Genomic DNA, 25,964 nt, shown 5'->3' with positions numbered 1-25,964 from the left:
TTCAGATCCTTTATCCATTTTTAAATTGATTTATTTATCTTTTTATTATTGAGTTGTAACAGTTCTTTACATTTCTACATATAAATCTATCAGATATATAATTTGCCTATATTTTCTCTCATGCTGTGGACTGTTGTTTCACTTTTTTGATGTTATTTATATTTGCAGCACAAACATTTTAAATTTTAATATAGTCTAATTTATCTATTTATTTGTTTCATACGCTTTTGGTGCTTTATCTAAGAACACATTGCCCTACCAGCGAAACATACCATGTTTTCTTCTGACAATTTTATAATTTTAGCTCTTACACTGAATTTTTGATCCATTTTGAGTTAATTTTTGTTTGTGATGTGAGGAGGAGGTCCACCTTTATTCCTTTGCATGTGGATAGCCAGTTTTCCCAGCACCATCTGTTGAAAAGACCATTCTTCCTCAATTGGATTGTCTTGGCAAATTGGTCAAAAATTAATTGACCCTAAATGTGAGGGTTTATTTCTTGTCTCTCAATTTTATCCCATTGCTCTATTCAATTATCTTTTAAAGAGATTTAACTAATAAGAAAAAAATCTTATTTATCCATGCAGTTACTATTTCTGATCCTTTTCATTCTTCTGTTTACAGCCACATTTTCCCTTTCCCACCTCTCTGCCTTGATACCATTTTCTTTCTCCTTAAAAGACTTCCTTAACTTTTTTTTTTTTTGGTAGTGTGAATCTGCCTGTAATGAATTCTTTCAGCTTTTGAATGTCTGAATTCATCTTTATTTCACTTTGGTTTTAAAAGATACTTTTTAATGGATGTAGCATTCTAGGTCAATAGTTTTTTCTTTTATTTTTAAAGGTATTTCACTGTTTTCCTCCTTGTGTTGTTTTCAGTTAGAAATCCTTTGTCATCTTTTTTTTTAATTAATTTTTTTGAGAGGGGAGGTAATTAGGTTTATTTATTTATTTTTGGAGGAGGTACTGGGGATTGAACCCAGGACCTCATGCATGCCAAGTATGCACTCTACCAGGTGAGCTATACTCCCCTCCTTCCAATGTCATCTTTATCTTTGTCTCTGTAGGTAACATGTCTCTCTCCTCTGATTTCCTCTTTCCTCAAAATCAAAATCATTGATTTTGATAAGTTCAATCATGATATCCCTTGGTGTACTTTTCTTGTTTCTTGTGCTTGGGGTTTGCTGAGCTTTTTGGATCTGTGCATTTATGGCCTTCATCAAATCTGGAATATTTTTGGCCATCACTTCTTCAAATTTTCTGCCACACCCACCTCCCATCTCCTTCAGGGACTCCCATGGGCCCTTGGTTAATCATCTTGAAGTTGTCCCACAGCTCATTTAACGATCTTTTCATTTTTTAAATTCTTTTCCTCTCTTTTGCATTTTGGGCAGTTTCTATCTCCATGTCTTTAATTTCACAGATCTCTTCTCCTGCAATGTGTAATCTGCTTTTCATGCCATTCAATGTATCTTTCATCTCCAGTATTTCAGTTTGTGCCTTTTAAAAATACCTTCTGTGTCACTGTTTACCTTTTTGGCATGTGGAACAGAACAATAATAACTTACAATGTCCTTCTTTACCAATTCTAATGTCTGTGTCAGATCTGGGTTGACCTCCGTGGACTGGTTGTCCTCTGCGTCGTGGGTCATGTTTTCCTGCCTCTTTGCGTGCCTGATCACCTTCGACTGGATGCCACACATTGTGAATTGTACCTTGTGGAGTCCTAGATATTTTTATGTTTCATTAAATCTTCGGGGGTGCAGATAAGTTATTTGGAAACAATAATCCTTTCCAGTGTGGTTTTTATGATTTGCTAAGTGAGTTTAGATCAGAGCGCAGTCTTGGGCTAATTATTCCCCACTCCCAGGGCAAATTCTGAGTATTTTACTCAATGTCCCACAGATTATTATGACGTTTCCCCGTCTGTGTGGTGGGAATAGACGCTGCTTCCAGCCCTCGTGAACACCAGGCACTGCTCTCGCTCATCCTTTTGGACGTTTTTTTACCTGGAGCCATGGTTAGTTTCTTCACATGCATATGATCTGTTCTGCTAAATCCTCAAAGGGGACTCTCTGCAAATCTCCAGGAATTTTTTCTCTGTGTAGCTGTCTGTTCTCTGACCCAGGTGATGATGGTCTGGAAGAGTGAGAATGGAAAACAGAAAGAGAATGCATTTGTTAACTGTAAGGGAAAGAGAGAAAAAAAGACTTGGGAGTGGCTGGTGAAAAGAGAAGTAGGGTGCCGAGCAGGGCTGCCCAGAGTGTGGTCCTCGACCTGTGCTGGCCGGGAAGGAGGGGCGCACAGACATTGAGACCATTTGGAAACTTTCGTAACAATTTGACCGAGTGTATTGGGCTTGGATGGTATAGGTTTTGTTTTTCTACATTATTGTGTTTTACAAGAAAATAAGTCTGATAGATGGAAATTAAAAAGAAATCCCCCTCAAACCTGGCCCTTAACCACTGAGAAGAGAGGAGTGACCTGGAGGATTTGGATGAAGAGGGAGACGGAGGTGGACGTGATTTTTAGCTTCAGTAACTGAAAGTTACTGAAGGGATCCTGGCAACAGGAACTTACGCCACACACTTAGTATGGGCCAGCACCGAGCTGGTTCCCCACTGTGACCCTGGTTTGTCCTCCCCACATCACCCTCTGCCAAGGAACCCAGGACTTTAAGGGACCCGCCAGCCTCTCACTTCCAGGAAGTGGCAAAGCCAAGGACCCCAACCTGAGCGCTTTCTCCCTTTCCTCTTTCTGCCTTGTTCCTCGTCCCACTGGGGAGGGGTGAGCCTGTGGGATCCAAGTTGATCTGTTCATTGGAGCCAAGCCAGTCTGGTTGGTTTCTTTCTGTTGCTTTGTTATTAGCAACACCTTTTAAGGGTTAACATATTCTGGAAAAAGCTGTTTGAAGAAGTAGATCAGGTAGACGTTTGTGGATAATGCAAGTGTATAGCTGCCCTAGTCCTAAGTGGCCTTCAGGGACTTAAATATACTTGTTCAAGTACTTGAACTGAATTTTTAATATTATCTTATTTTAATTAATTCAAATTTCCATACCAGTAGCCACATATGGCCAGTAGCCACCGTGGACAGCACAGGTAGGAGTTACCATTTGGAATAGTACAATAAAAACATGATCCATATAGTGGCTAACATTTGTAAACCTCAAACTCCCAAATTCATCCCTCCCCACCCCCTTTCCCCAGTAACTGTAAGATTGTTTACTATGTCTGTGAGAGTCTGTTTCTGTTTTTGTAGATGAGTTCATAGTGTCCTTTTTGGTTTTTTTTAGATTCCACATTAAGAGTGATATCATATGGTATTTTTATTTTTCTTTCTCTTTCTGGCTTACTTAGAATGATGATCTCTAGGTCCATCCATGTTGCTGCAAATGTTAGCCACTATATATAAAAACAGATTTTTAAAAAAATTGTCTTCAGTATAGCACAGGGAACTATGCTCAATATCTTGCAATGACCTTTAATGAAAAAGAATATGAAAACAAATATATGTATGTATATGCATGACTGGGGCATTGTGCCGTGCACCAGAAAGTAACACATTGTAACTGACTGTACTTCAATTAAAAAAAGAAACAAACCACAATCCAAACAATTACTAGTTTTTACATTTCTCAGGAACTGTTCTCCTTGTTGGGAAAACCTTGCATTTTTACTTTTTAGGGAGGTATTTTGAAAACTGAAATTTGCTGTGAAGTCTTCACACCAAGGGCCAGTTACTTCTCCAGAATAGAGGTGTTTCTATTTCTAGAAACAAGAGAGAATGGTGAGCATTGCAAGTTTAGTTTTATTGGTCACATTAGATGGCCAACAATGGTCTTTGTGTCATCCTCAACTGCTCTTCCCTTCACCAGGGTACTCTGACTTTATCCACATTTTTCTCTTTTCATCTGAAGGTGTTCCCAAAGGCATATGTAAAATAACTCATTTTCGGCATCTATGGGGAGCGGCGTTTTGAAGTGAATTCTTGATGAGTCTGTATGTACACTTATTAGTCAATATTTTATAAACTATTGTGATTGGAAAATAAAGAGCAACTTTGATGACCGTATGCTGAAGCTCTGAGAAAACACTTTCTTTGCTGTATTTTTCATGTGCACATCACTAGCTGTCTCCCGGTACAGGGAACTCCTCTGCCGGAAGCAGGGTGATTCTGAAACTAGAGTTATAAAGATGTAGCACAGACACACCCTCCCTTTCAACAGCTTCATGTTTGATGCTCATTGTTTAAGGACTGTCTGGGTCTTTTCTTAGCGCTTTTGTTTGACCGAGATGAATCTCATCAAGCGGAGATGCTGGTTCAGAGACAGGCCAGAGGCGTAGCCTAGCCCGTTGCTTCTCAGTGTGGTCCCCGGACCAGCACAGTCAGCATCACCTGGGAGCTCCTTAGAAAGGCAGATGCTTAGGCTTTTCCCAGACCTACTAAAGCAGAATCTCCAGGGAGGGGGCCCAGCAATCTGGTGTTTTAGCAAACCCACCCGGTGGTTCTGAAGCATGCTAACGTTTGAGAACCGCTGGCCTAATTTTCTGGTGTTCAGGCCTCAACCATTCCGTTGTATCTTCTGATCTGGGTGAGCTTAGCACAGCTCCAAGTGTGTGCCACCATGGGAAGTGTGAGGACAGTGAAACTTGTCACCTCTCAAGGGAGTCTGGTGGGGAAGAGGCGTGATTGGGAAGGCCAAAAAAGCCACCTTCTTCCCCATTCATGGTCTGAGACCGCCCTCTTTTGGGGCGAGGAGGGTAATGTAGTGTGGTGGACAGAGTCCTGACTTTGCATTAGAGAGACTGCATTCAAATCCTGACTCTTGGCGTTTCCTCCTGTGCCCGTGGATCAGCCTGCCTCCTGTTCTTGGAGGTATACTTTACCTTTTAAAAAATTAATCTTTAAAAATCTTTCGCTACACACGCACACAAAATCCCGACTCTTCTTTGCTTTAGCTGCATAGGCAAGTTTTCCTGAATTCGTTAGCTTTTGTTTCCCCATCTGCAAAATGAAGACTCAGTAAAACTGCATATAATACGATAAGTGGCGTTAAACTGCCTAAAGTGCTGGGTCACGTCGTGGCAGGAGTAATGAAATGACCCCAGCCAGCCGTCTCCACTGCTAGCCTGGAGTTCTCAGCGGGTTGTGCTGCTCCCACCTGTCCCGGTCCTGCCTGTGGTCTGGCGCCACCTAGTGGTGCTTGGCTGCTCTAGCTTATTTGTCCATAAGAGACGGTTCTGGGTCCTACACTTGATTGCAACTTTCAAAACAGTGGCCGCAATGCTAGGAATTTCCAGGTTAGTTGGATGGTGTCTGTTTCATTGCCCAGATCTGGAGTGATTCTGCCTGGAGAATACCTTCTCTCTGCCTCTCTGCTTCTCAAGATGAGGTTGCTTGCTATTTTCTGCCTGGCTTCACCTTCCTTTAATGTGCCTAGAAGGTGGCGTTCAGTCACCACTCAGGTTACATCCACGTAGATGCCAAGGCAAGGGATTTTTACAGAATTGTCAAGACAATTAAAGAGATACATGTAGGTAAAGTGCCCAGTGCATAGAAAGCGCCTTAAAAAATGAAAATGCCCTTCTCCATTCCCCGGTAGGAAGGGGGAAACTGGGTTCCACAGGTAGGTGTGCACTCAGCAAGCTTTAAACAGCACGGAAGGGATCGTGATACAACGGGAACAAACATGCACATCAGAGTCAGACCACCTGGGTTCTGACATACCCAGTTTCTACCTGGGTGAGCCTCTCTGAGCCTGGGAATTTATGAAACGGAGGTGATAATGTTTCACCCACAAGTATGTGTTTTTATGATGAGAAAAGTAAACCCAGAGGATTGGGAGCATGCCTGGGTGTCATTTCCAGTGATTCCATAGATTAAGCAGTTCCTGCCTCCTTGCACCGCTCAGTGATATTGATATGTGACAGGTTCTGTTTCTGCATAATTCTTTGGCAAACCTTTTCCACGCCGACCAAAACCTAGAGTAGGTGACAGGGAGTGGTTTGTGGACGTCTCTGTGAAAAGCATGGGGCGGATGGGGACAGAAAGGGGGCTAATGATGCAATAACATGCGTGGCAATGATTTTGGACAGCTTTAAAATTTTTTTAGTACATGAAACTTCTAAATACAGTACTTGAAACATAGACGGCAATCAACAGATGTTGGTTTTTTTCCTCTCACTCTGACAAAACACAAACTAATAAATGTGGGTGTGAGATCCAGTTTCTAAAGTCAGGGAGTCTTTTAAAACTTAAGTGAAAACGGGAGCTTGAGTCCTTCAGAGTGGAGGAAGGCCCCACCTTCATGGGTCTGTGGGGGAGTCCTCAATTTTTTTTTTCGTTCATAAATAAAATGCAGACGCAGCCTCTGAGCCTCCCCGTGGCCTCTAGGGTCTGGACATGGGACTTCTCAGCTCTGGGGCCGGGTAGCAAGAGGATTTGTCTAGCCAGTTGGGCACTTTTTAAAATGATGATCAAAGTGATACCTACTCATTATTAAAAGTTTGGGGAAGTGTTGGAAAGTATGTGAAGGGGCAAACAGCTGGAGAAACTGCTCCCCTCAGTCCCCAGTCATGCAGACACCATACATGTCCACTCAGAGACGCTGTCATTCTTGAACAAATTTCCTCTCCAGTCTTTTTTCTTTGAATTTCTTCTTTACATTAGTGGGATTTTACTCTTTTTTTTTTTTTTTAACTTTTCACATTATTACATAAGGTCTTTAAAAAAAACCAAAAGTATTGTTTCTTATGTAGAAATTCTAGAAAAATTTAATCTAGAAATGTCAGAAGCAAAGGGTGAAATGTCTCTCTAGTACCATCTTCCAATGTATTTAGTCTGAGAAGAGAGGTTTTAAATATTGACAAATACAAAGTGGTGAGTGAAATTTACCTTTAATAATACGACCTGTCAGTGCTGTATAAAATTAGGTAAGTTTTAAAAAGAAGATTATAAAGTAGAAAGTGAAACTTCTCTTTAATACTATCAAGCAGTGCTAACCACTGTTCATTTTAGTATGCAGTCTTCAGTTTTTTTCCTATCAGTGGTGTGTGTGTGTATGTGTATGAGTTACTGAAATGGAGTTGTACCATAAATACAGCTGTCAAGCTTGCTTTTTTCACTTACTAATGTAATTTGAGTATCCTGTAGTATAAAGCATTTTCTGATACCACTGAAATACTTATTTGAATAGTATATTAAGTGATTGCATAATATTACATTTAAAAGTACTCTGTTTTGTGGGATCATTTCTCTAAGGCTGCCAATTTGGATCTAAGTAAACATTCATTCACGTTTCTGATTCTTTCCCTAAGCCAAGTCCCAGAGAGCCTCACTAAGTCAGAGATAAATGAAGTTTCCTCTCCAGGGAGTTTTTCATTTTACACTCTCCTCTGTAGCTTACAGAAATACGCACTGATGGCCATCACAAACAAATGTGATTGTTAAAAAAAAAATCTTTGCTGTTATCATAAGTGAGAAAGCTCTTAATTTGTGTTTCTTAGATGATGGAGGGTTCAACACTGTTGCATGTGTAATGATTTTCCTCTATAATTTTTGGAACAGAGGTTATCTACCCTCTCTTAAACCTGAAAGCTAATTCCCACTCAGATTCCTTAAACCTCCTGGACCCCCTTCCAGGAGCCAGAGCAGCGCGCTCTCCACGCCTTGGCTCTGAAGCGGCGTCTCTAGGAAGTCCCGTGCGTTTCCAGGCAGTCTCCTTGCTCCCTCTAGTGGCCTCCTCAGGAACTGCAGCCTTGCTTCCTTTCCTCTCATCAGAACCGGTGCATCCCAGTGGGACATCCCAGTGGGACATCCCGGAAGGGAGCAGCAGGACGTGGACGCTCTACAGATGTGCGGCCAGACCGTGTGGGAGTTGTTCTCCTGCACTGCTGAGCAGCTCCTCTTAGGGAGGGCCGTTTGTGTCCTTGTCACCTTGGCTGCGGGGAGGGACAGAGGGCAGCAGATCAGCTCTCACCCTGCACCTGATGGGGACACCAGGTGGACAGGAGGCTCCAGTTGGTTCTCATTTTCCAAAACCTTGAGTCCTCTGGAATCTCTTTATAGAGGGGGAAATTATAAGCCAGGCAAGTAATTAAATGTCACTTCCACGGCTGTCAGGGGTTCTGTTAGTGAACCCCAGAATTACTGAGCTGGAGGCACTCATCCTGGTTACCCTAGTCTAGCAGAGTTGGGAAATGCTTGCAAAAGTCCTAGGATGGGAAACTCCTAGAACAGCTTTGACGGTAGGGCAGGAGGGAAGGTCTGGAGAGCGAAAGACTTGTAGCCTTCCAGTATGTGGGCCATACATTTCTCACTCCATTAAAGTTTGTTTCAGGCTGTAAAAATAATAGAGTCATTGCAGAAAAAAACTAATAAAAATATACCATTTCCTGTACTCAGAGATTATGACTGTTAACATTTGGTATACATCTGTGTATACACACACAGACATTTTTAACCTCGTATTTAAATATTTCTCTGTGCCATTAAATATTTTTGGAAAACACAGTCTTTAATATGGCTTCATAATAGTACATATGCTATAATTTATCTGATAAGAATTAGACATTTGCTTGACAATTTTTTTGGTAAGCTAGTATAAACGATGCTGAGATGAAGATCTTTTAAACAATCTGACAGATTTTTTCCTTAGAATAAATTCCTGCAGTAGAATGTTTGGGTCAAAAATAATCTGAACTTTCTAAATTCTGTTGAAGTTTACTATTAAATGTGTCTTAAAAGGCTTGTTTCAGTTTCTGCTATTCCCGGCAGAGCGGAGAGTGTCTGTCATTGTCATTACTAACCCTGAGTGTTATTCTTTTTAACCTTTGCCAATCAGATAGATAAAACTTGGTATACTATTTTAACTTGCAATTTTTAAAGAGTCATGAGAAAAGTTAAAAATTCTGTTATGTTCATTGGTCATTCATATACTTTAGTCATTTGTCTTTTCCCATTCTTTGCCCGGTTTTAAAATGTTGGACTGTATTTGCATATTGGAGTTAAGTTCTTTTTGTCACATGGTACAGATATTCTTTCTAGGTTTGTCATTTGCCTTTTGGTTTATAGTGTTTCACCTACAGAAGTTGTGTGTGTGCAGTTTAAAAACTATAAGAAAGTTAAAAAAATTTTTTAAGGAAAAACTACAGGAAAGTACTGTAAGAAATAACCCTTATTTATGTACCACCCAGAATGCACCGACATTTATATGTTGTCATTTTGGCTTATTTTTAATAAAGGAAGTAGAATATTACAGATGCATTGGAACCATCTTGGTCCCCCCCCCCCCCATTTCCCACTTCCCCAGGGCAGCTGCTCTTGTGAATTGAGTGTGTGGCCCCTTCCAGTCCCAGCTTTTATACTGTCACCACATATACAAGTATCAGTAAACAATATATGGGGTTAGTTTGTGTGTGTATGTACATGTGCTCACTTTAACTGACATGCACGCCATCTCATATTAATGCACCATTGAGCAAGTTTCCTCATTTACACCCGTGTATGTTCAGCTCAGAACAGTACATACAGATCTAGTTCATTCATTTTGATTGCTGTGTGGTGTCTCGCATCCATTGACCGTAACTCCAGATTCTTCCTCAGTGTGTTTCTCAATTTTTCCATTTTGAACATTGAAGGTGCTCTGGGCTTCTGGGTTTTCATTCCACTGCTGCTGTGAACATCCGTACCTGCGCCTCCTTCCGCACACTGGGGGGTCCCTACAGTGTGCTGTGGGTAATGTCAGCTGGCTCTTGCCAGTTCTTCCCAAAGCGGTCTTTCCAGTCAAAACACTCCCACAAGCAGCGTGAGGGTCCCTCGTGTCCCACACCTTCACCAAGACACGGAGTTGTCAGACGTCGGGATTTCTGCCCGTCTGGGAATGAGTATCTTCTCGTGGTTTTAATTTGCGGGTGCTGTTGCTGGTGGGACTGAACACCTTCTGAAATGGTTATTGCCAGCGTTTAACAGGTGTTCCCTTCTTTGCACCTTCCTTTGCTCTTTTTCCCCGTTGGGTTGCTTGTCTTTTGCTTATGATTGTTGGTGTTCTTTAGGTAGTTTAGATTCTAGTGCCTTGTTCTGTGTTGCAGCCACCTCCTGATGCCCGACTTCCTTTCCTTTTATTTCATTTATTGTCCTTAGTTAGACTGCTGCCAAGCCCTCCTAGTGTGAGGTTGAGTTAAAATTACAGTTACATCCTCAAGGAATGTAGCATATCCTCAGAGCATTAAAACGTTCTAGAGGAAGCAGAGGGATGGGGAGACACTGAGTTAACAGTGACTCTGGCAGCTACTAACACGAGGCAGAGGGTCTGCCCCGGCCAGGAGAAGGCAGGATCTTCCTAATAAGCCTAGTAGAGAGGCGGGGAAGTGGGTGGTCAGTGGTTGGAAATCCTTACCATGCCGAAGTCAAAGACCGTTGCCTGTATTTTTTTATAATTGCTTTTGTTTTTCACACTGAGGTCTTTAGTCCATCTGGAAATTTTTGCTTTCATAGTTGAATCTCCCTTCTTGTGGCTTTCCCCTGCATTGATGCTTTCACAGTCCTCTCTGAGCTCCAAGTCTTCATTGACAGTCTCTCCCCTGTCACCCTGTGCTCTTTGCCTGCCCTGGGGCATCACGGGCGAGGACACTCACTGTGTGAGGAGGGGACTTCCCTGTGTCTCAAGCACTGTTAATGTTTGTGACATTTGTGATTTCGGTTTCAGGTGGACTTCAGCCCTAAGGGACCTGATTCCACTCATGTTTAGAGTTCATTCCGTTTTTGGGTGGAGTCTGTTGAGTATGTTTCATGGGAGGTCCTGGAAGTGCTCTCAGATCTGGGGATACTGCAGAGTCACAGACCCAAGGTCTCCCGTGAAGATTCCCTGCTTACGTTGCACACGTGGCCCACTGTGTTTTCTCATAAGGGACCCCAGGAATTGATGACGTATGCTATTCTTGTCAGTGCCCTAGCTCTATGGAAACTAAAGTTACATCTAAGGAGTTGGGGTGCTTTGAATTTTTCCCACGCCTGCCCACCCCATTTAGATCAAGAGAAAACAGGAAGAACCATCATCTTTCCAACAATGTGTGTTTTCTGTCGTTCAGATGAAAAAAATATGCAAAAATAAGGAAAATAAGAAAGAGCTGACCAATTCATAGGGTTTCCTGATAGGTTGTCACCAGCATCCCCTGGGGAACATGTCAAAAGTGACAGTCCCCAACGCCTGTGGGAAACAGCAACTTCACAAGAGACTGTTGCCTGGTACACCCTCGTGGAGGTGCCTCTGCCTTCTGTCTCCGAGTGTCTCGCTGGCTTCTTTCTCAACAGACAGGGAGTGTGAGAAGTGGGTATAGAATGATTCCCAAGTCAGCCCCCGGTCTTCTTGCCAGGAAGACCCACCAGGATACCCTGTCTTCTGGCCTGAGTCTGCCTGTTGCCAAGGACCTCAGCAGTTTTCAGTAACTGAAAACTGTTATTGACAGTTGGCATTTTTGCATGTTTATTTCTGCTTAAAAAGATTTTGCCTTTCATTTTTCGCTTTTCACTGCATAGTAACATTTTCATTCCACCTTTGTGTTTTTTTCCCCCCAGGCCGGAAGCTGAGAGGAAAAGCCTTCTATTTTGTGAACGGCAAAGTGTTTTGTGAGGAAGACTTCCTGGTGAGTTTGTTGTCCGTGGTTCTCCTCCCCGAGGTCCTGAGTTAGAGTCAGGTGGGGGGTGCAGAGAGGCAGGGCCAGGCAGAAGAGTGCTTTCTCTCCGTGGTCCCCAGTGCCTTCTGGAAGCCGGCTTGCTGGAGAAAGGGTCCTGACTTTCCTTCTTCAGGGGCACGGCGCGGCCCACGTTCCTGGGCAAATGACAAACCGCAGACTTTGTGCTTTTTGGGGACTTTTGAGTGGCGTGGTCTGTCCTCGTGTTTTGCCCATTTCTGCCTACCTCACCCAGCTCTTAGACCTCTGTCTGTGATCCCTGCCCTCCTGACTTCTCATCCATCCTGCCTGCTCCCACGCACCCACAGTCTACCCACATGCCAGTGACTCCCAGATCTGAACTCCAGCCCTGTCAGCACCTCTGAGGCCAGCTGCTGACATCTCCCTGCCCTCTGGACAGTCCCCAGGGTTGTCTCCCAGCCCATCCCCCAGCCCTTCCCACTCTGCTTGAAAGTCACCCAAAGCAGAAAAACTGCGTTGCCTGGGACCTTCTCTCTGAGAACAGTCTCCTCGGTTCCTCCTCGATCCCTCCTCCTTCCTGTCTCTCCCCTAGTGCTGCCGAGCATTGAGCCTGGTGCCACTGCGTCCTCCCCAGTCCTGCTTGGCTCAGGACATCAGCGTGGCTCAGCTGCCCCCACACTGCTGCGCAGTGTCACCCACCTACCCAGGCTCCTCCCATGCCCCCAGGGTTCCAAGCACACGCAGAAGCTCTCCATGGCCCTGGGCAGCCTCCCTCACAGCCTCGTCCCACTCACTCGGGGGCTTGTGGTTCTCTGCCCGCTCGGCATGGTCCCGTCCCTTCATGCCTTAGCCTGCACTGTTGTGTCCCTGCTTGGAAGGTCTTCACCCTTTGTTTGCCCAGATCACCCGACAGCGTTTGCATCCCCCGCCCCGCGGTGGATCACCCCTCCTCTGTGCTGCTGCCTCGGCTTGCCCTTCCCTGGCTTGACTGTAAGCAGCTGGGGGGGGAGAACACACTGCTTCACCTTTACACCTTCAGACCTAACACAGCGCCAGGCATGGAGTGGTGCTCAGTCAGTGGGATGACCAGTGTGAGACCCAGAGATGGCTCGAGGCCAGCTTCTTCGTGGAAGCGTGGACTGACTCATAATGACTTGTGTTTGCCAGTAACAGACAAGCAAATCTAAGCTGGCTTAAGCAGAAGGGAAATTCATTCCTGCGTGCCCTCGGGGGTCCTTTCCTCCCAGCGTTCGCTTCACTCTCAGGCGCTGTGTGTGTGGTGATCAGATGGTGGCAGCACACCAGAGTTGACTGTCTCCCAGCTTTCAGTCTGATGGGCCGAGGTCCCGTCCTGCTGCTGGAGTCTAATGGGCTCTTGGTGGGTTACGTGTTCATCTCCGGGCAAAGTCATGGGTGCTGGAGGAAGGCAGGGCTTGGATCAGCCCAGTCTGAGCCAGTGCCTCGCCTTGGAACCTAGTGTGGGGTCAGCCCACAGGAACCACGGGACCACAGGACTGGGGAGCGGGGCTGGATCGCAAATGAAAAAATAAAGAACTGTTACCCTAAGAATCAGGAGGAGGTGCTGGGCAGTAAAACCCTGCACCATGTGGTGCACAGTTGCAAAAAATTTCCCTTTTACTTTACACCTTCCTTTCTCTTACATCCCCACCCCACCCCCCTGCCATTAAGTTATGTTTGTGACATCTAAGCTTCTGTATCTTCCAGTGTGTAGCAGTATGTAGTATTTTTTTTTTTTTCGGGCCTGCTTTGAACACTCTAATTTTTTCAAAGTAAACGCTTCGGGCCCCGCGGGACACTCAGCTAAGAGCATCGAGGGGGCGCCGAGAGGCAAGGGGCGGGGACGGGCGGTGGCTCGCCTCGCGGCGGACCGCCCGCCCGCTCCTCTAGTAAGTTTTCTGAAGTGAGTTCCTGGTATCTTTTAAGACTCCAGCTCTGTGTGTTTGTGTGTGTTTGTGTGTGTGTGTGTGTGTGTGTGTGTGTGTATGTGTGTGTTGGTAAGGTAAATAATATTCATCAAGTTTCTTTCTATAAAAGTTAGTTTCATTGGGTTTTTAACCAAACCCAGACTTGAATTTGAATCTTGTCCTTCCCCCTAATAGGCTGTGTGACCTTAAGAAGATCACTTAACCTCTCTGAGCTTCCCTTTGCTTCCATTTGGGAAATGGTGTAATACATACCTTGCAGAATTGTTTTGAAAATAAGAGTGATAGTCTTAAACTTGAGCGTGCGTCAGAATCCCCTGAAGGGCTATGGAGACCCAGGTGGCCGGGCCCCACCCCTTGAGTTTCCAATTCAGTGCGTCTTGGCTGGGAAGCCCAGGGTTTTGCGTTTCTGACAAGTTTCTGGGTGATGCCAGAGAACTCCTTTTTGAGAACCACTGGATTAGAGAGCAATACCTCTCTCTCCGTGCAGCCTCTTACGCAGAGCCTGGCGTGTCGTGGGTGTCCAGGCGCAGCTGTTGGTGGGCGAGCGGTATTAGTTTGTGTGGCCTTTGCGGCAGAGGATATGCCATGATTCATGACGCCGTTGTCCGCAGGGAAATGACAGATTCCTGCATAGAGTGATACATCTTTCTTGGGATCCTCATGACGGGTGGGGAAGGAGCTAGGTTCATCTGCCCCGCCTGGACGTAACTTTCTTTTCTCTTTCCTCTGCAGTACTCTGGTTTCCAGCAGTCTGCTGACAGGTGTTTTCTTTGTGGTCATCTGATCATGGACATGGTGAGTGGGATCCGCCGAACAAGGAAGTAGCATGGTGGGAGGGGGGAGGCGTTCAGAGAAAAAAGAAGCTGGTAACTGAGGACAGTATTTCCTGCCTTGGTTTGTGGTTGTGGCTGGTTTTGTTAAGAAGACCTTATGCAGCTTGCTCCCTTGCTCTGGTGGGACCCACGCCTGGCTTCTGCCGGCACGGGCATCCTTAGCCGCCCAGTCCACGCGGCGTCGTGTGTCTGATGACGCGCCGTCCCCGGGGCTGTTCCCATCACACTGGCCACACCGGTTCTCTGGGATCCTCATGGCATCCCAGCTGAGACGCCAGACAGAGTGTGTTTTCACTGCAGAAGTCTAAGCCACTTTGGAGGCGGGGACAGGAAATCGGATAAACACAGTCGTTTTTGCCCCTATTCTTCCCAGCTTAACATTTCCTCGGATGAAGTTTTGGGGCCCGTGGCTGGTTCTGAGATAGCGGAGCAGGGAGCAGGTTTTATACATCCTGTTCCTCGCTCAGCCACAGCTCTCCGAGCTTCCCAGGGCCTCTGCTCCTTTATCTCTTCAGCGGGAACACTTCTTCCTTCCTGGCCTCCTCACAGGGTAAGGTTGTGAGGTTAACGAGCACAGGGTTCTCATTCTGTCTCAGGGATCAAGTTGTTCACCATTGGAGGGCGGCCCTGTCACATTTCTTTAATGTACTGGTCAGAGAAAATCACTATATAACATTCTTTCAGTTGAGTTAAATACCTCCCTAAGCTGATCCATTAATTCCTTTCTGGGGAAGGGAATTGCTAGTCGGTTTTTTTTTTTGTTGTTTTTCTTTTACCTTTTTTATAGAGAAACAACTCAGAGGGTACACATCTTAAGTGTACAGCTGAACGAATGTCTATATATATGTATAGACCTGTGTGTAAACACCACGCAGATCAAGAGACAGAACACGTCCCACATGCAGAAAGCCCCTCTTCCACACAGATACCCACTCTTCTGACCCTGATGGCCCCAGATTCATTTTGCTGGTCCTGGAACTTCATTCAGGTGGAATCGTACAGTATAGACTCCTTTGGGTTTGCCTTTTTTCACTCAGGAAAATGTTTCTGAGGTTCATCCGTGTTGTTGCCTGTGTTGGTGGTTCATTTCTTCTCATCGCAAAGTAGGATTCCATTGTATGGATATAGTACTGTTTATTTATCTATTCTCCTGCAGATGGAGATTTGGGTGTTTTCCAGTTTTGGGGCAGTTTATGAATGAGCTGTTGGGAACACATTTATGCATGTCTTCTTTTTTTTTTTTTTTTTGGTGAAGTTTTTTTGTTTTGGTTTGGTTTTGGTTTTTTGTGGGGGGAGTAGTGATTAGGTTTGTTCGTCTGTTTGTTTGTTTTGATGGAGGTCCTCGGAATTGAACCTAGGACCTCCTGCCTGCTAAGCACACACTTTCCTACTGACCTCTGCCCTCCCCCTTCTTATGCATGTCTTTGATGGACATAAACACTCACCTCTGCTGGTTTTACACTGATGTGTATAAAACAGTGAACCAGAGCTGTTGCGGTTTGTGACCAGAACTTGCTGGCGTCCAGGCTCTGACAGAGCACAGCACAGTTCGGCCCTGTGAGCTGTGTCCACATTAGCCCCTGAGGCCTTCCTGGGAACAGGGCCCCCCAGCCACTCCCCCAGGGGAGGCAGGAGCCGCAACCCCTCACCCCACCCACCCCAAGTGCCTGCCCGGCTCCACGGGGCTCCATTTCTTTAGCAGAATTGGTCCTTGATTTTAGGTCCCTTCTGACCAACCCACCGTGTACAAGGCCAACAGTGTCCACATCTCTGAACATGACTATACCTTGTTCTTATTTCTGGTTGTCCTAAGCCTTCTTTACGACTCAGGGTATTTCATTTATCTGTTGCTACATGTCAAAACTTAATGGTTTAAAACAACAGTGATTTATTATTTATCCTGATTCCATGAGTCAGGAATTAGGTCAAGGCTTGGCAGGGCGATTCCCCTGCTCTGTGTGGCATTGGCTGGGGTCACTGACTCAGCTGTGTTCAGCTGGTGGCCCAAGACGACCTCTCCCACTCCAGGCCTCTGTCCCCGTGGCCGCTAGTCTTACTCAGTAGTATGTCTTGGGCTCCCGTTCAGCAGGAGAGAGGGGGTGGAAGCTGTCGGTTTTCTTACATCCTTGACTTTAAAGTCTCAGAACATCATTTCTTCGTCATTATGTTGATCAAAGAGAGTCATAGTCCAGTCCTGATTCAAGGGGTGGAGGGGAGGATTCTCCAGTTCGTGGTGAGGATCAGCCTGTGAGCACAGAGACGGAAGGAACTGAGCTTTGGAGACCACCTCGACCCCACGGGATAACACGGTCTCCCTGGATTCTCGCAGGTCTGCCCTCTGACTTGGAAATTGTCAGCGAATGTCTGTCTGGTAGGGATACTTAGTCTTCAAAACCGAGCCCTTCATCGTCACCAAGAATTATAATAATACAGAGAAAGATTCCTTCAGATGCCACTCTTGGTTCTCCAGCAGGGCCCCAGTTGTCCAGCTCCTGGTGGACGTGGTCTGTCCCTGCCCTGCCTTTGTTAATAGAGGGGATACGCTGGGCTTGGAGGTTGGAACTGGGCGTTTTCCCACATGAAACAAAAAAAATTGCAGCTAGTCAGAATGCAGCAAAACGACATTTTATCCTACCACACTTCTGGCACCATGTGGGTTAAATTAATGTAAGGGTCTCTTTCTGCCAAGACAGCATTAGGCTGGAGGCAGAATGCATTCCAAGGTCCGGATTGCCAAGTAGACTTTGAAGCCCAGCCGGTTGTTCTTCCGATTTTGGCAGCCTGGGGAGCCTGGAAGGTTAGCGAAATCCCAGAGGGAATGAGGAATCAGGAAGGCTGGGATTTCAGAGGAGAGCTGGACCAGCAGGAAGTCCTCCTGGCCCCGCCCCGGGCTGCGGGGTGCGGCCTCCGCAGGCAGCGTCGGGCGCTGGGAGGAGCAGAGCACCGCAAGGCTTTCCTACAGGTCTCATGATGCTCTGCCAAGCTTCTCCTTGGTTCTAGGTCCCCATCCCACCCGGGGATGCTGACGACCATTCAGTATGTTCCTTGCTGACAGGTGTTGTGGGGCACACTTACTGGTGTGATTCTGGAGTTCTGTTGTTTGTGCTAAGTTTCGTGGTGCAGGTAATCACAGAAATGAACCTGCTCCTGAGTCATCGAAGGTGCTTTCAACAGTAAATCACAGAAAGCCCAGACTCAACTCAAATGAGAGGTTCTCAAACTTCAGCACGCATCAGAATCACTTTATTAAAACACCCTGGGGGAGGGTATAGCTCAAGTGGCAGAGTGCATGCTTGGCATGCATGAGGTTCTGGGTTCAATCCCCAGTGCCTTCTCTAGATGTAAATAAATAAATAAACCTAATTACCTCCCCCCCAAAAAACCCTACATAAATAAATGTCACTCTTCAAAAAATAAATTAAAAAACCCCACCTGCTGCTGGGAGAGGGCCTGGAAATGTGCATTTTAACAAGTTCCCAAGGGATATTGATGCTGCAGGTCCAGGGACCATACTTTGAGAACCACTGACTTAACAGGAAAAATGTTTTGTCTCACCTAACAAGAGGCTTGGAGATAGGCAGTTCGGAGGTGAGTTAATCTGGTGACTCACTGACACCACCAAGGACGTTCTTTCCATCTGCTATCTCCCAAACGCCAAGTCTAGGCTCTGCCTTGGTTTCAGGATGGCCTCTTATGGTCCAGATCAAATGACACTGAGAGAAAGAGGGTGCCTGGGGCTTTCTCTCCATTGCGTTTTAAAGCAGCAGTGACAAAGAGGCTTTGCTTACACTTGGATCTGAGCTGATCCGGCCTGAGTCACAGCTCCTGGATTATCACTGTAGAGTCAAAGCTGCTTAGAAGGGGCACCCAAGAGGGAGAAGTTAAGAGGTTTTTCCAGAGCTCTGCCATTTCCTTGTGGCGTTTCCTGTCATCTTTCCGTGTACTGGCTGCTTCCCAGATCTGGGGTGGATCCTTCTGAGGCCCTGCTTTGCATCATTTCCTGCAAATAATCATAAAAGTTTTTCTGATGGAGAGCCCTCCAGATTCCTTCCTGGAGGTTTATGAAGTGTAGGAGAAGGATCCTGTTTGGTTTGCCCCTGTTTACACAGGTAACTAGGTTAGCCTGTCCTGCCTCATCATCCTTGACCTTGGTCCAGGTGAAACAGGGATGAGGGAGCTCCACGTGGCACATTCTCCTGTGGTCCCTCAGCCTGACATGTCCCTCCCTCCCACTGGCCCTTCCTTCCCCGCAATCCCCACTGAGTCCTGGCATCTTCCTTTGCGCCCCCAGATCCTGCAGGCCCTGGGGAAGTCCTACCACCCTGGCTGTTTCCGCTGTGTCATTTGTAATGAGTGTCTGGACGGAGTGCCCTTCACCGTGGACTCAGAGAACAAGATCTACTGTGTCCGGGACTACCACAAGTAAGGCGGGACAGGGCGAGAGGAGCTGAGCATGGAAGCCACGCTGGCTGAAAGTCAGCGGAGGGCAGGGTGGAACCCCGCTGAGGCACGTCACCTGGCTGCTCGCACCGTTATCCACAGGGCAGCAGACGTGCAGTGGTTTGGAGGGGAGAAGCTGGGGTGTTGGGGGTCCGCTGATGCCAGTGCAGACAGGAACTGGTTAAAGAATTATGTGTACTGGAAAAACAGAACCCCAAACCTGTCATCAGACTCCTGGCTCGGCCTCTGAAGGAACCTGCCAAGCCCCATGGCTGCAGCTTTACCAAACTTCAAAAGGCACCGATTCAGTGCTGGTGTCTGCCACCCTTGGTTTGCCCGGGCCTGTACGAGGCACGTGAGGGGGGTAAGCAGACAGGGCAATCTCTGTCCCTAGTAGAGTGAGGGGACCAAATGCGCTTGTTACCATTGGGGAACCATCCCAAAGCGATGCTCCCAGGAGTGAGCCAGGCCCGTCCATGAGGAGAGCTGGAGGGAGGAGTGACTGGCGGGAGGCGGGCCCGGCCGGCGAGGAAGGCTCCAGGCATGTCTCCCAGAAACACCACAGTGTACACTTCACTGCTTCTTCGCTTCTCCCACCAGGGTGTTAGCCCCCAAGTGTGCAGCCTGTGGCCTCCCCATCCTTCCACCTGAGGTAAGATGCATTTTCAGACCTGCTTCTGGGGTCTTCCAAGACATGACTTATCTCCCTGAGTCACTGACAAGATCTGTGTCCTGTCCTTAGACAGGAAAAATCCTTCTCAAATCTCAACTGGGAAATAAATGGAAGAAGCTCCTCTCCCATTAGCTGCCTCCCGCAGCCCTGTGTCCTCTCACCCTGTTTGTCCCTGTGATCAGGTCAAACTCTCTGACCTGATATGACTCCTAGATTAGCAGATAGGCAGAGAAGCAAAACCAGCTGGGTTTTTTCAGTGTTGACTCTGACATTCCAGAAGGTAGAACCACGTCCCTCCCACTTCCTCTCGTCTGCCACATGGGTCCTTTGTCCTGCCGGGGTTAGTGTCCACAACTGATTCCTGCTCTTCTCAGGCCGCCTCCTTGCTGCTTGGACCCCACCCCCACCCCAGGGCAGTGGAGCCCGATGGCCCCCCAGCTACCCTCTTGTTCTTGCTTTCGTTGGCCCAGGGCTCAGATGAGACCATCCGTGTTGTGTCCATGGACAGAGACTACCACGTGGAGTGTTACCACTGCGAGGTAGGCACCCCGTGCCCTAGATGCGCCCACCAGACCTGTTCTAGAAGTCCAAGAGGGAAGCACCACAGTTGATGGGGGCAAGACGCGGGCAAGGGGCCGCCCCCCAGAACTGACGGAAGAAGGGGATGCAGCCTGCTTTGGTGGGGGTGGGGAGGTGGGAGAGGACGCAGATGTTGGGATACAAAGGCCTTTACTATTTTCTCTGCATCTGTAACCACCAATTCCAACCACCAAAACGGCTGTGGCTGCCCGCCCTGAAGTTGCAGAGTGGAGGGTCTCAGGGAGCGTGGGTTTCAGGTCCTGTTTGGGGGCCAGATTGTCAGGCAAGTGTGTGATTTGGGAAACAGACTCCCTCCCCTCCAGCTTGTAGACCGTCCTATCTGCCAGGAGACCTTTCTCAGCTGAGCCCCGGAGATCATGAGGAACCACCCCCCTCCCGCCATGGAAAGGTGTGAAGGCACGCCTTTGGTGGGTGTGAAGGCGGGTAGGGCCCCTTCTCTGTCGTGTGTCACACCCAAGCTAAAGGAGCCACTGGTGCTCCGTGACTGTCCAGAGAGCCAGGGCTGTGCAAACGCTTTAAGTGCCCATGGAGTTTCAGCCAGAATTAAGTGGATTTACCTGGGGACAGAGATTAGGTTTATTTAGTGACGCTGTCAGTGGGGAGAGCAGCGGGTATGGGTGACATACAGCTTGGTCCCACTGCCAGCACTGAAGAATTAGGTGGGAATCACTGTCAGTGGTACCCAGGTGCTGGAGAAAAAGGTAAAGACATTCGCTCAACCGCACTTTGCACACTTTCCAGACCAGTGCTGTCCCGTAGAAATTTGAGAGCCACACATTGAAGTCATGTGTATGATTTTGTTTTCCAGTAGCTGCATTTAAAAAGTAAAAAGAATCAGGCAGGATTAATTTTTGTGGTAATATTTTACTCAACCCAACATACCCAAAACGTCATCATTTCAACACATAGTTGAGATCAAAAAGTTTTCATGATAGTTTATCTCCTTTTCCTGTCCCAAGTTTTGGAACTTGGGTATGTGTTTACACGGACATCACATCCCATTTCCAACCAGCCCCATTTCAAGTGCTGGAGAGCTTCGTGGGGCCAGTGGTACGGGTATTGGACAGCGAAGTCCAGACCCTCACTGGGTGGGGGACTTGCGTCTCTGCACCGGCGTTTTCTGCCGGGACAATAATCACATGGCGCCCTCTGCTGGTGTCTGGGACTGTGCGCGGCCTCCGTGTCACTCTTGGAGTCTGGTTTTGCCACTGCTAGACCTTTTTGCCTCACCCCAGGACTGCGGTCTAGAGCTCAATGATGAAGACGGTCACCGCTGCTACCCCCTGGAGGACCACCTGTTCTGTCACTCCTGCCATGTGAAGAGGCTGGAGAAGGGCCCCTCGGCCGCAGCCCTGCATCAGCACCGCTTCTAGCCAGAGCCTCCTGCAGACCTCACGGCGGGGATGAGAAGCCAGGGTTGCACAATGACAAGTCCGCCGGTTAATTCCGTGGCCCCTGGGGTGGGATTGGGGTCAGGGGAGTGGAGGAGGGAGCAGGTGATTTCCTGAGTGTGTGCCTGGGGGGTGCCTTTCCTTTCATCGGGGAAGGGATCGCTGCCCGCTGCCCGCTGCCCGTCTGGTATTGTATGTTTTCCAAGTGCCTTTCTCCGCTGCCACGCCTTCCTCAGATTACTCAGGAAGATGCTCCAGCAAGTGCGTGGCATGTGACAGGAGATCTCAGTAGTGTGCCTGAGTGAACCCCTGGTCCCCTCTGGAAATAGTTCACACTTCAGAGGGAAAGGTTTGCACTGACTTCATCTGAAGGAAGATTTCAGCTGCCAATACGTTCAATCCTTTCCCTTTGCTTTGGAAAATACTTGCACCCAGACACCCCCTGCCAACACCCCCCTCCGACACACAAACACACATAATTTAGGACTTCCCTCCACTCCAGAGCTTCAGTTCTTCCATAGAATGGCTGCACATTTTAACTGCATTATTGCAAGAGGCAAGCTCTGACGTGTGCTTTGTATCTTAGGAGGAATTTACTTGGTAAACCAGAGCCGAGTTTGGAAATAAGGGAGACGGGGTTTCCTGCTTGTACCCTGACAGCATTCTGTGGGCCCCTGCAAATCTCACTCCTTAAAGGCAGCTGGGGGCCCGACAGAGGTTGGTCCTATTCTAGCAAAGTGTCCTGTGGGACGAGAACTTGGTGCAGGCACCAGGCCTCTTTCGCCCGCCTGTTTCTGATTTCTCCCTCTGGAGCCCTCGGGAATCTGGGACTTTGGAGCTGCTCCTGCAAAGACAGCTCTTGGGATCTCCCGTGGGCCTTCTCTTGTGCCTGTTTTCACTTATTTACCAGTGGGCTCTTTGGAAGCCTGCCCACGTCCTGAGACCTAGCCCCGTAAAAATGAGGAGAGTTTTTGTGTGTGAGATCTCAGAGCCAGCATGGGAGAGAGTGCCTCATGATAAGTTATTATACTCATTTCACAGGCTCCTCTCTTGCCCAATTCTTGGCACAGGCATTACGTTTGAAGAAACCAGTATAAGGTACACTGCTTTTGTCTATTTTTTCCTTTTCTTTTCTTTTTTCTTTTTAAATTATTTCCCACTACTTTCAGTCTTCCACACACACAAAATACCTCACAGAAAAGAGTTTCAGACTAAGGAGGAATTCGGCCATCATGCTGGACTCCCCCCAGTGTGTGTAAGGAATCTCTGGTTTTACCCAGGCCAGAGTCCAGTGGGTCAGGGCACTGTAATCTTAACTAAAGTTCATCTTGGAATAGATCAGATTGAAATTAGGTGCGTGGTGCAGTCATCATGCTGGCTTCCCCAGGGGGCAAGGGCTAAGGGAGGGCCACACACTGGCCAGATTTCAAGGCCACCTCTGTACTGAAGAGGCGAAATTTGTCCTGTGTGTCACACTCCTGAGGCCGGAGGTCAATACCCCTTGGAATTTCAATGAGAAGAAAGTGTTTAAAAAAAAAAAAAAGATTGTCTGGCATTTGCCCTCTCAGACCATGAGGAGGGCCCCCGGGCCTTGTCGCAGGAGGGCAGGCAGGGCCGTCTCACCACTGCCAGGTGGGCTGGGAGCACCTGCCCTCACTGCCTCACCTCACACACGGAGTGAGGGGACTGGGTGGCTGGGCCTCCAAGGGCGGTCAGTGGAACCCAAAGGCACAAGGAACTAGCAGACTATTCCTTGGGCTCAGCTCCAATTCTAGGCCCAGTTTGGACTCATTTAGTAGCAGTTGCCTTTAAGAAGCACAGAACGGTCACCGTGAATTGTCTTTTCCATTACTATTAAATGCGTTCTGTTGGCATCCTTTGGCCAGATGTCACGTCAGCCCAGGCTTTCACTGGTTCCTTTTCACAGGCTGAGCCTCCCAGAAATCCATGAGCACATGGGGCTAGGTAGGTGAGCTCTGGGATCGCACCCAGCAAGTCACCCAGCTCAGCCTTAGCAAGGCGGGTGAGCAGATGGAGCCAGCCAGTATGTCTCAGCCTGTCTCTGCCGAGCTAGGCTGGCTGACACACCTTTCTTTGCTCCACTTTCAAGTCCAGCAGAGCAAACATTGCCCTGGAGCCACATCAGAAGTAGCAGGGATTTGTTTGCAAATTGGGTAACAGTTGCCCCTTGAACAGCACGGGTTTGAACTGCATGGGTCCACGGATATGTGGATATTTTTCAGTGGTAGATACTACAGTACTGCACGGTCCATGGTTGGTTGAACCCTCAGGTGCCGGGAACCGTGGTTATGGGCAGCCGACTATAGTTTATATGAGGATTAACCTCCAAGTTGTTCAAGGGTCAACCGTAGTTTAAAAATCTGTGATTCATTTTTTAAATGAAAATTTTCAAGTGGCCTGGGTTGAAGCAATCCCATATCTCAGCGAACACTTTATACCATTGAGAAGAACAATTAAGAGAATCTCTGGACACCCTAGAAATCCCAGCAGCGACTTCTCTAATGACCAGGCTCCGTGGAGAGGGTGTTGGGTAGGAATCTCGCACCAGTTTTGTCTCCTTCTCAGGCACTTGCACAGAAGCCATGAGTGGGTGCCCACTTAGGGTATTTTAAACTTCCTATAAATTATTAGCCAAGTAGAGCTGTAATGGGGTTGTATTCATAGGCATGTAGAAGGAATGCACAAGCACTCTGTAGACCAGGATGAGTAAGTTTGTTTTAAGAGGTAGAGCAAATAGCCCTGTCCTGAGTTCCCTAGACAACTCTTGGACTTTAGATAAACAAGGAGAATTATGGCCTGATTCCAGACCCCAAAGCCAGCCTCCAGCCTTCTCCCTTGCCTCACTTTTCCTGTTAGTTTTTCTTGGCCCCTCCTCCCCCTCACCGCCAGGGTCATTCAAAATCTGCATGGGTGATCTGAGAAAAGCCAATAATCCCGTTTGACCAGTTATATCAGGATCCTCTCTCTCAGATGTTATCCCCCCATCTGTAGCTGAGTAAAGAGTGATTTGTTTGTTCATTTTTCATGCCAAAGGGCACTGAGTCCCATTGGGTCACTGCCTGCATGTGGCGGCAGGGCTTTGCATTTCTCCGTGTTTAGTGCTTTCAAGAAAACCTTTTGGCTGAGCCCACTGCGGTTGTGCCACTGAGTCCCGGGTCCCCGGTACTATAATCAAGGAGTTCTGATCGTTTTCGCGTGCCACCATCACCTTGTTTCCGCGGGCTTGAGTCATGCGAGATGAGAAACAGAAATGTTAGAATTTGAGAGAATTATCTGCAATTCACGCTCCTTTGCAGTCTGTTCCTGTGTACCATTCCCCATGTGTGTGGAAGCATGAGAGCTGGGATGGTCCCCTGACAACCTTGCAAAGAATATGTACAGGACTTGACCCCAAACCATTGTAGCTTGACGCACTTGTTAAAACCGTCAGCCAGGAAACCAAATTCTTTCTATTCTCCTAGGTGCCAGGAATAAGTCCTGATTTCCCAGTTCCTATTTGAAACGACTTTTAAAAGCAATAGGAAAAAAAAAGAGGAAGATATGTTAGCTATCTGTTGTTCTGAGCCAGAACTGGACGGATGTGGGAAATTTCCATGTAGTGTATGAAAATTTCACTCTGCAGGGAAATTATTTTCCTCTGTGTCTCTTCTTTTACTTTGATTAATTCAAAATATCATTACTCTAAAATTATTCAAAGTTTCACTGTTACTATAAAATTATGCAGAATATTGTTACTATACAATGATTCAAAACTTTACTGTTATTGTAAGATCCCAAATACCATGACAATAAAACTGTCTTAATTTGTAGACTATTAAAGTGATCTCCAACAAAATGATGTTGACCGGGTCTTCTTTGTGTATGTGGAGTAAGCAGACCGTGCTTATTGCTGACAGGATTTGGTTTTCTAGATCTCTAGATTCTTAAGGGAGCACATGGATGTCGAAACTGAAGGGTCTCAGAGTTTACTCTACTCACAAGGTAATAAGCTAGCATGCCATGGTTTCGTGGATCCTGGCCAAACTTATGAGACTCCTACATCAGTGACAAAGGACACTTTATTACTCATAGCAACAGCAGTGGCATTTCACCCCATCAGCCTTTGCCCTGGTTCCCTGAGCTCCAGTTCCTATAGGGCCCTGTGAAGAGGGCCAGTGATACCTGCACATACGGGGGGCTGCAGTACAAGAGGACCCAAGCTCAGGGGGACCACTATCTTTTATATAGCTTCGTCTACATATACATAAAAATTATATTTGTATTTACATAAATAACAAAATTTCACTATAGAGAAAACTTGGCTAAAGTTGTCAATTTTTATTACCTACACTTGGCTGATTTCTTACCACTGATTTCCTCAGAATTTGATTTTGACTTATTTGGCCTTTAAAAACCCCAGAAGAATGC

At 47.0% G+C, this 25,964-nt stretch overlaps 1 protein-coding gene across 1 annotated transcript in view; it reads left to right on the top strand.

Moving 5' to 3' along the window:
• LIMD1 (LIM domains containing 1) overlaps nt 1-25,392 on the top strand; it is a 60,595-nt gene extending 35,203 nt beyond the window's left edge. The window contains 6 exon segments of the mRNA XM_006173916.3: nt 11,577-11,644; nt 14,332-14,394; nt 18,724-18,854; nt 19,473-19,524; nt 20,016-20,084; nt 21,381-25,392. Of these exon segments, the coding sequence (XP_006173978.2) occupies nt 11,577-11,644; nt 14,332-14,394; nt 18,724-18,854; nt 19,473-19,524; nt 20,016-20,084; nt 21,381-21,518 (521 nt within the window). The 3' untranslated portion in view covers nt 21,519-25,392.
• Nucleotides 25,393-25,964: the final 572 nt, after the last annotated feature.

This window comes from Camelus ferus, chromosome 17 (genome assembly GCF_009834535.1).
Source record: "Camelus ferus isolate YT-003-E chromosome 17, BCGSAC_Cfer_1.0, whole genome shotgun sequence".
Lineage (NCBI taxonomy): Eukaryota > Metazoa > Chordata > Mammalia > Artiodactyla > Camelidae > Camelus > Camelus ferus.
Note: the sequence above shows the minus strand (reverse complement) of the source record. Positions and strands in the feature narration are given on the sequence as shown.